Raw genomic sequence first — 9888 nt, 5'->3', positions numbered from 1 at the left:
GTCTAAAGGAGAGACCCACCTAGGTAATTCAAGTTCCAGATAGGTCTTTTAGTTCACATTTATGTATTAACTAGTTAACCAAAATTTTTTTTTATTACACAGTCCCAATCTTAGAAATTCTCACCACAGGTCATTTCAAAACCAGCTTCGAAGCAATATATAACAAATAACTTCCCTTGGTCTTTCAGTTTTTTGAAATGGGTAATCCCCAAATAAAATATTTTAGAAACTTTCATTTCCCTCTCTTTTACTAAAACTCACATTTCATTCTATGTTCCAGACAGCTCTGGCAACAAAGACACCACAGAAAATATTACTTAGACTAAACTTTATTTCCACTAATATTTCCTTTACATAATTTCAAAGTAGGTCTGTGCTCTAAGATGAGCAAAAGAACAGATACCCCAAATCTCGTAAGTGATGATTTTTTCCACAATGTTCTCGGGCATGGGAGTTTCAGGGCCCCCAGTGCTGACACCTCACATTTTACCCCTTGAGACTTTATGTAAAAGTACAGGAAGAAGAAATAACATCAACATACAAGAATCAAATTATATGAGGGTATTATATACTCTCATGTTATATGCTACCCATCTCTTTAGGGTTGTAATAATAATAGCTGATACTTTTCTCTGCAAAGTTCAATGTTGTTGTTTTTTTTTAAGTAAAATGTCTGCATATGTGAAAATACTGCACTTATTTCTCTCAATATACTAAAAGTAGTGGTAGCTTTAAAATTCTTACGGAGTCCAAGCTGGAACATGACTATCACTGATGGGGTCTATTGAACAAACTAATTCCAAGTTTGGCAACCATCAGCAAGCTGTCAAAAAGAAAAAAATACACAAAAACATCAGGTAAAGAACAGAACTGGCATTTGACTATTTTCTTAAAGAATAAGGGCTCTGTGGGTCCCCCACTGCACAGTGAGCAGGTACCATGACAGAGGAAGCAGAGAGAAAACTTCCACCCCTCAAGGCACCAAAGAAAAAACTTGCCAAGGGTCAGTCTTGTGCTGAGGCCTTAAAACAGTACATGTGAGCTGGAGTTCCTAATCCTACTGCCAACAGTCCTGAGATGAGAAAACTGAAGGCTGGAAAGATCAAGGCCTCCCCATGGTTACAGAGCTAGCGAATGGTAGATCTGCAGCCTCCCAGTTTATTCCTCTTGACCTCACTCGGTCTACATTATGAAACACTTTGCTTGACAGCATCATAACTATGACCAAAGTCATACGTGTAATTAATCATTTCTCAAAACAGATTTTTAAAAATTCCCCTATCTTTATGGTATCTTTATTATGCTTAAGAACTACAGTTTTTAAAAAGTCTAGTTTATATTTTATAATAATTAGAAGTAGGAATCATGAAATGCTCTTCAACCAAAACTTTCAATAATAAAGGGCACCCACACAACTAAGAAACATAGAACCCACACTGAATAAGCTGGGGTCAGGCTTTGCACTAAAGCTTCTTCCTCTGTAGGGAGGACCAGGATGGGCCAGAGAGCAAATGTGAGAGGAAAATTGTTTCCAGAATGAATGAATATATTTCACTTTCACATTACATCAGCTGTTTTTGCAGCCTTTCCTACTTGTGTATACATTAAATCATTTTAGTTGATACTCAGCATCAAGTATATTAAAAAAATAAATCTATGGGTGTACAAAGTATTATGGACATTAAACTAAAATCTATACTGGTGAAGAACTACAATAAGAGAAAGTACCTGGCACCTGCAATTAAGCCTGCAGGCATAAATTTTCCAGAGTGGTAGAATCTCATTCCCATAATGCCAGCCAAGGTTCCAGATGTAGCTGATGGGAAAAAGAGGCAAAGTTCATTACATCTTATATTTGGAAGAACTAAAAGAAGTGACCAAAGTCCCACCCACCTTTGAAGGGCCATACCCCATCTTATGCCTCCCAAGTTCAGGGAGCTTCATGACCACCCACATCCTATGAGACTGAAGCACCAGAAATAAACTGAAATACTAGAATACAAGGCCCTCACAGCCTGGGTCCCGTCATCCTCTCCTGTCTTATCTCCTACCTCTCCTCAGACATAAATTTCTTAATTTTCTCCAAACTGCTTTTGGTTTTTTTCCTCCTCTTTTTCTTGACAATTCCATTGGGTTGGCCAAAAAGTTCATCTGGTTTTTTCTATAAGATGGCTCTAGAGTGCTCAGTTGTCTTTTAACTTCATTCAAAACAGTTGTGAGACTGTATTGTGACAGCTGTCATAGCAGTGTGCATTTATATTTTAAAAAATCTAAATTGGTGAATTCTTGTGCAGCCATTTTAATACTGAAGATTTTCATACACAACATTTTCAGCATGTTATACTTTATTATTTCAAGAAAGATAAAAATGCAACTGAAACACAAAAAATATTTGTGCAGTGTATGGAGAAGGTGCTGTCACTGACTGAACGTATCAAAAGTGGTTTGCAAAGTTTCACCCTGGAGACTTCTCACTGGATGAGGCTCCACGGTCAGGTAGACCAGTTGAAGTTGGTAGCAAGCAAACTGAGACATTAACTGAGAGATCAATGTTACACAAACTTGGGAAATAGTTGACATACTTTTATTACATGGAAAAAACTAAACAGGCTTTCTGGCCAACCCACTATTTACCCTATATGCTCTTCCCACTCAACATCTGTTAAAATGCCTACTATGTATGCCATGCACTGTACTGAATGCTGGAGAACACATCAAAAAGGTCTCTGTCCTACAGTTCTTCAAGTTTGATGGAACAAATTTGTAAGAATCACACAAAAACTTAGTATACTTGTATTATGGGTACAATTAATGCAATATAAATAACAGGGAGATTGTGAAAGGATTTGCTGAGGAAGTGAGGACTGAGTGGAGACCTGAAAGCAACAGGTAATAAGCCAAAGGGGAAGGAAGTACATTCCAAGCAAAGGGAATAATATACGCAGGGCCATGTGCTGAGAGGCCTTGTGGAGAAAAGGCCAGTATGGTGCAGAACTCAAGATATGACTAGCGAGGAAGAGCCCAGATCATACAGAGCCTTAAAGGCCATCTTACGGATTGTGGTCTTCATCCTAAGAGCAATGAGAAGCCATTTAAAGGACATTCAATTGAGTTGCATTCTGAAAACAGAATTCTACCTGTATCACAGAAAACAAACTTCAGGGACACTGGAGCATGCACGGATACCAATAAGAAACTTCCTCAGGAAAGCAGGGAAAGAGAAGGATGACTGGGATGAGTGGCCATGGAGACAGAGGAGGAGACAGTTTAGGATGTACCAGAAGCAGTGCTGATAGGACTTGCTGATGAGTTTAGAAAGAGGGAGGGGAAGAGTGCAATCAAGACCTGAATGGATGGAGAACAATGGTTAAGAAGACAATGTGTGCGAGGACAGGAAGTCGGGCTTTGGGACATCTCGATTTCAAGCAGACAACTGTATGTAAAAGAGTAAAGCTTGGAAGAGAGAAAAACTCAGGAGTCATTTGTATATTGGTGGTAATTTAAGGCCTGGGCTTCAATGACATTGTCAAGTGAGAAAGTATAAAGAAAGTTTAAAAACCCAGGCCTTAAGCACTTTAATATTTAATGACCCACCCCCCAAAAAAGTCAACAAAAGAGAATGAGAAAAAAAAAGGAGTGAAAAAATGGATTGATGTACTGTGCTGAGAGCAAATAACAGGCCTAATAATATGAGGACTACACTAGATTTTGAAAAATACAGGTCACTGGCAGCTAGAGAAACCTACTTACTTCCATGAACAAAGGGGACAGAAATGGAGACTGAAGTGGGTCAAAAATGTATGAGAGGTGTGGAAATGAAGACAGGAAGTACAGTGAATTTATTTAGAGAAGTTTCTAAAGGGAAAGAACAGAAGCAACTGGAAAAGGAAGTAGGGTCACGAGATCCTTTTTTTTATGGGTGCGATGAGCACATCAGAACACCCGTAAGACGAATCCATCTGAAACGTAGAATATAAGACTACACATCAGTGACAGCATAAAGCTCCAAGACAGAATGGGAGAAGAGACCCAAAGCCAGAGTGAAGGGACTGGCCTTGGCAAAGAGGACCACTGGATGTCAATGGTATAAAGTTTGGGCCCCCGTGTGATGGCTGCTATTTCTTCTTTAGGTAGGCAATGAGGGTCATTTGCTAGAGCGAAGAGGTGGGATCACAAATGGGAATGTAAGTCTGAAAGTCATTCTGGAGCTTTAGTGAGGAAGGTGTTAGGCAGAGCTAAAAGCTGGGCACCTCCTCCTTCTCCAGCACACCCCAAATGAGCTATCACTGACTTCCCTTCCCAGCCTAGGCAGAACTGTACAAACCACTCTGTTAACATGCTTGTCCTCCCCACCATACTAGTAAAGACCAGAACTGCATGTTTTCTCGTGGTGTGGGTTTGTGAAGACAATGAGGAATACACATTCTTAGCAGACCGTCTGACACATGGGTGGAGCTCAATACAAATGTCCCAAAAGCAGCCCTGATGATAAGTAATCTTCCCTTCCCTGCACTTCTCACTGTCTGTGCTGCTCACAGGACACTTTAGCAACCCCAGAGAGTCACTTCTTATGTCCCTCATTGAGGTACAGGCTTCTGCAAAGCAAGGCCTATGTCTTACACATTTAGCTTACTGCTAAGAGGCTAATGATTTAAAAATGGGGAAAATGCAGTATTGATGAAAACTTAACCTAGACACTTCANAGAGCTAAAAGCTGGGCACCTCCTCCTTCTCCAGCACACCCCAAATGAGCTATCACTGACTTCCCTTCCCAGCCTAGGCAGAACTGTACAAACCACTCTGTTAACATGCTTGTCCTCCCCACCATACTAGTAAAGACCAGAACTGCATGTTTTCTCGTGGTGTGGGTTTGTGAAGACAATGAGGAATACACATTCTTAGCAGACCGTCTGACACATGGGTGGAGCTCAATACAAATGTCCCAAAAGCAGCCCTGATGATAAGTAATCTTCCCTTCCCTGCACTTCTCACTGTCTGTGCTGCTCACAAGACACTTTAGCAACCCCAGAGAGTCACTTCTTATGTCCCTCATTGAGGTACAGGCTTCTGCAAAGCAAGGCCTATGTCTTACACATTTAGCTTACTGCTAAGGGGCTAATGATTTAAAAATGGGGAAAATGCAGTATTGATGAAAACTTAACCTAGACACTTCATCCTTTAGTGATGCTCAGTCAGTTTTTAGTGGGTAATCACAATGCTTAAGAGACATATACTTGCTTTGTACAAGTTTAGTACTAACTTCACTGGGTAAACCTAAATTCATGAGGCGTGAAAACCTTTTCATATTCTGTACATAAAAAATAAGCAGAAACCAGCACAACCTCCCACCACCCACTTAAAAACTTCTCTAGGACTTGGCAGAAGCAACCTGGCACATCCCACCAAACTTTTGGTAGAGTCTTCTGGATAGATAATTAACCGGGAAGACAGTGAAGCTGACATACCTAGGAAAACCCAAATGTTCCTTGGATCCTGAGAGAGCTGGTAAGCGCCCAGGCCTGCTAAACCACCAAAGAGGAGCCCAGCAGCCAGGGATGGGACACTACCTGAAGGAAAGCAAGCACACGCCTTGTATTACAATGTCAGACATTTATTTCATTAACAGAATCCACTAGACTTACCTTCCTGACAAAGGAAAACAGAAAAGGGAACTCTGAACACAGTTCTCAAACATAAAAATATTTTGGGGAATTAGCTAAATAGCTCTGATAAAATTACCAGAGAAATCAGGGTAATAACACACCATTTCTCTCTCCTCTAATAGGGAGGGTGTTTCCATCTAAGAAGGGTAACTACTGCTTATAAAAGCATCTGTTTAAGAAACAAGAAATTATGGCAATTGAAACTCCATTCATGTATTGCCTTTATGTTGTTTTTTTTGAAGAAAAACTATGATGCCTTTGTATTTGCTGTCTGCACCCCTGAAATCAATTCCATATGATTGAATGCTGCATGTTTAACACATGTACTATACATAGTCAATGCACACTATAGTTTTATATGTGTTCACACTAATCAGATCTCTGATACATAGTGACAGTATTACAGCAGATCAGAAAATGTATGGTATCTCAGCAATTCTGCATTTATGAGTCTCGTATTTAAAAAAAAGAAGGGGGAGGGCAGGAGAAGAGGAGGAAGGAGGAGGAGGAGAGCTCCTAAATAGGCCTGGTTAACTCACCAAGGACTGTAACTGTCCATGGACAAGACCTTGGGCAAATCCCAAAAGGAGGGGGAAATAGGGTCAGTGAGTTAAAAGATTTGGAGAATAAGAATATAAAAATTCTAGTGTGTGCACGCACGTGAGTGTGTTGGGGTGGGGACATAGGTAAGAGGTAAAATGAGCAGGCTCTCTCACATACCCCTGCATAATTTAATGAGGAACTTCAAAAAATGAGTATGTGGAGACTGGAGCTTTCCTGGTACTTAAAGAGAAAAGCACAGAGATGGCAGGCACACTGGGGTCAAGGCTGATGTATGGCAGTTGCTGATAATAACAACCTACCACCACCCCTGTCCAGCATCTTTAGATAAAGAGGCAAAAAAAGTAATTCATAAGAAGCCTGGCTTAACTCAGCCAGATAACCCAAAGGCAAGTGCAGGAGGAGCCACTGCAGGAGGGGCTTCCACAGGAACTGCCAGACTGACAGTAAGCCAGCACTCAAGCTAGAAGACCTAAAGCAAACTTGATTCAAATAAGATTGCACTTTGGGGGCCCTGGGGACTCACTCTTCACCAGGAACAATGTGAAGATCTTAATAGGTTAAATAAATACAAACCATACCGGCTTTTGCATAACCAATGATCCCACCAGAAGCAACTAGTGCTGCATAGCCAAAGCCAATCCAATGTAAAGGCACTCTGAAAAAAAGAGTTAAGAAATCTTTGCCAGACATGTTTAAAAAAGTGAAAACAAAACCCCCACAATCATAGAATGGGACTTAAAAGGTCATCATTACAGAACAATCCTGTCACTGTGGAAATGAAAACAAAGCCCAGATGTTAGATGACTTGGCTGAAGTCACACAACTAGTCAGTGGCAGAGCCGGGACTCAAACCCTAGTCTGCAGGTTTATTATCCTATACTCAGCACTGCCCTGGCAGTCTACTCTTAGAGCCCTTTTCAGAAGGAAAAAAAAACTCTGGTTCTGAGAAGCTCAGGGCTACTTCACTCCCATTCATTATGCACTTACAGTGGGCCAGAGTCCTTCTGCATTGTTCCCTCTCACGCAGTCCAGACAGGAGACTACACCGGGCCTGCACCTGCAGCGGCTAGATCAGAGAGTGGTTAATAGCACACTGTCTAACAGTCAGAAAGAAGAGGGTCCAAGTTCCAGTTCCACCCCTCCGTAACCAAGAAGAAATGGGCAAGCTACCCAACCTCCTTACACCTCACTTTCCTTCACTGTACCATGAGAATAACAATAGTACAAACTTCCTGGGGCTGTTGTGGGTACTAACTGGGATAATACATACAATAAAAGTGCTGAACCAATCATTTTTGTAAAAGTCTCAATTCTAGTAACAGGACCACAGGAAACAGCAAAATTCACTAACCAGCTCTACAGAAACCTTTTCAACCGTTAACCAAATTACGTATTACAAAATCGCAAAGCAAATATCATCTGTGCCCTTGATTCGACAATTTTAATTACCCCTTTTTAGGGGAGAAGGGTGTTGCTTTTTCTTTTTGCTCAAAGAATCAAACTACTTCAATACTTAACGTTTGTAAAACTTTTAAACGGTTACTTACTTTTGAATCCAACTCAGCTGTTGGGGGAGGAAGAAGGACAAAATGCAGAAAAACTCAGGTCATAATTACGACATTATATACACTCTTATTAAAGCAACTCCTAATTTCTTAAAGAAATTCACTTAACATGCAGTGAGGCTAAGATTGAAAGCAACACATACCCCTTTCGTTTCAAAAGAGGTGGCCAGTCATTAATTCAAAGAGACATTGAGTTACCGAGATTTTTAAGAAGATGAAGCAATAAAATCTTCAGAAACTAAACAGCACTAAACTATTTGCCTGGAGAACTCAAGGTTTCCCCAAGATTCACAACCTATTTTGAGAGAAGTAGAAAATGCGCGACTAGAAAACCAGCTATGATGCAACATAAAGCTCCCGCCTAGACCCAGGGGACGATGAGCACGCAGCAGCAAAGCTTCCTATATAATTCCAGAAAGTCAAAACAACTATATGATAATAATTACCAAGTACCCGAACCGCTTTCCTACAGACCTGCTCCGATTAACTACGGACCACAGGCCCTGGGGCGGGGAGTCTGGCGCCGGAAACGTCGCGACCCCGCTGTGCGTCCCGGGAGCACGCCAGGACGCGGGGCGGAGCAGAGCGTGGGGGTGGGGCTTTCGGCGGGAAGGGGCGGGCGAGCCCGGAAGTCCCGCGCTGGGCCGTGGCCAGGTCGCCCCAGCGCCGGTCCCAGCTACAGGCTTGGGTGGGAAAATGCCGACTACCCAGAGTACGAGTCGGGTCTTGCAAGAGGCTGAAGGCGTTAGACCAGGCGAGAGATAGAAGCCACCGAGGCGGGAGGAGGACGTCTGACACTAGATTCTGAAGGACCCCATTCACGGAGAGACACGTTACTTGGTGTAAACTAGATGCGGTCCATCTGGGAGGATTGTCACCGAAGCCCCATCACGGGAAGGGACACTTTCTACCTGTACAGAGTATGATGTCCACAAGCTAGCAGTTGTCTCTCTTCGGTGTTACAGTGAGGCTGCCTGAGAAGCACCTTAAAGGGGGAAAGAGGGTAAGTTAAATACAGGGTCCGGAAGAAGGAAGGCCTGCTTGAGCGTGGTTCGTAGGGTAATGATATGGGTGTAATAATTTTTTTTTAACATTTCATCTGTGTGTTATTGTAATGTTATAGGATTACATGCTTATGATTTTGTAATAAAAAAAGGTGTTATTTGGGCCGGACCTTGTATGATTTACAATTTCCTCAGCAATGTCCCAGTGTCCACAAGACATCTCCACTCCCACTCCAGATCTGTTTCTCTTCCGTGGCTTTCTCAAACCATTCACTCAATTGCTGTACACCAAAATTTGGGTGTCATCCTTGATGTCTCTTCTTTGTCCCCTGCAAGTATCAACATAGATGAATCTTATAAATACAGTCTTCAGTGAAAAGGAAATTGAAGCACATACATACTCTAAAACTTTCCACTTGCAGCAGCTCCTACCTCTAGATAGCAGTATTTACCATAGATGATTCAACGTTGAACAGTTCCTTCCGAAATGGCCAGACCTTCACCAACTTAATGGAAGACTCTTCTGAAAAGCTTAATTACCCTCCTAGTCCATCCATGATGGCAAACCAAGGATGGGGCTTGTTTTAACCAACTGGATGGATTTAGGGATTCATTTCTCTCTATGCGGGTGCAGGCTTCCAGCCTTAAATTATATCCTGCACGATCATCCCCCTGCCCTTTAGACTTAAAGAAATTGAACCACAGAAAATTAAATGAGCCCTGGCTGGTGTCGCTCAGTGGATTGAGTGTGGGCCTGCGAACCAAAGGATTGAGGTTTGATTCCCAGTCAGGGCACATGACTGGGTTGCAGGCCAGTTCCCAGTAGGGGATGCACGAGAGGCAACCATACCTTGATATTTCTCTTCCTCTCTTCTTCCCTTTCCCTCTAAAGATAAATAAATAAAATATTTTTAAAGGGGGGAAAATATACAATTAAGTGAATTTCCTACAGTTCTAGTCCTTGGTTGAGCTATTATTGAAAATAAGGTCCATCATACACTCTTAACTCTACATTATGCTGCTTCTTATAGTGTCATTCCTCAACCAAAATGCACAGTTCTGTCTGTGCAGCCATCATAAAGTATCGTAACA

At 41.8% G+C, this 9888-nt stretch overlaps 1 protein-coding gene across 6 annotated transcripts; it reads right to left on the bottom strand.

Annotated features, from left to right (window-relative positions):
• Positions 1-311: 311 nt before the first annotated feature.
• TMEM14C (transmembrane protein 14C) lies at positions 312-8345 on the bottom strand. Of its 6 annotated transcripts, none has more exons than XM_037045402.1 (7): positions 8239-8337; positions 7775-7791; positions 7215-7293; positions 6806-6882; positions 5466-5567; positions 1729-1816; positions 312-823 (listed from the first exon to the last, which is right to left on the bottom strand). In XM_037045402.1, exons 3-7 carry the CDS (start codon positions 7235-7237, stop codon positions 769-771), a joined length of 345 nt encoding a protein of 114 aa, XP_036901297.1. In that variant the 5' UTR covers positions 7238-7293; positions 7775-7791; positions 8239-8337; the 3' UTR covers positions 312-768. The 6 variants fall into 6 exon arrangements, with proteins under 6 accessions (XP_036901297.1, XP_036901298.1, XP_036901300.1 ...); XM_037045403.1 differs by having other exon boundaries at positions 7215-7284; XM_037045405.1 differs by having other exon boundaries at positions 8267-8317.
• Positions 8346-9888: the final 1543 nt, after the last annotated feature.

This window comes from Sturnira hondurensis, unplaced genomic scaffold, assembly GCF_014824575.4.
Source record: "Sturnira hondurensis isolate 20B ecotype Veracruz unplaced genomic scaffold, ASM1482457v3 Scaffold0004271, whole genome shotgun sequence".
Taxonomy (NCBI): Eukaryota; Metazoa; Chordata; class Mammalia; order Chiroptera; family Phyllostomidae; genus Sturnira; species Sturnira hondurensis.
The sequence above is the reverse complement of the archived record's forward strand: the minus strand, read 5'-3'. Positions and strand labels throughout refer to the sequence as shown.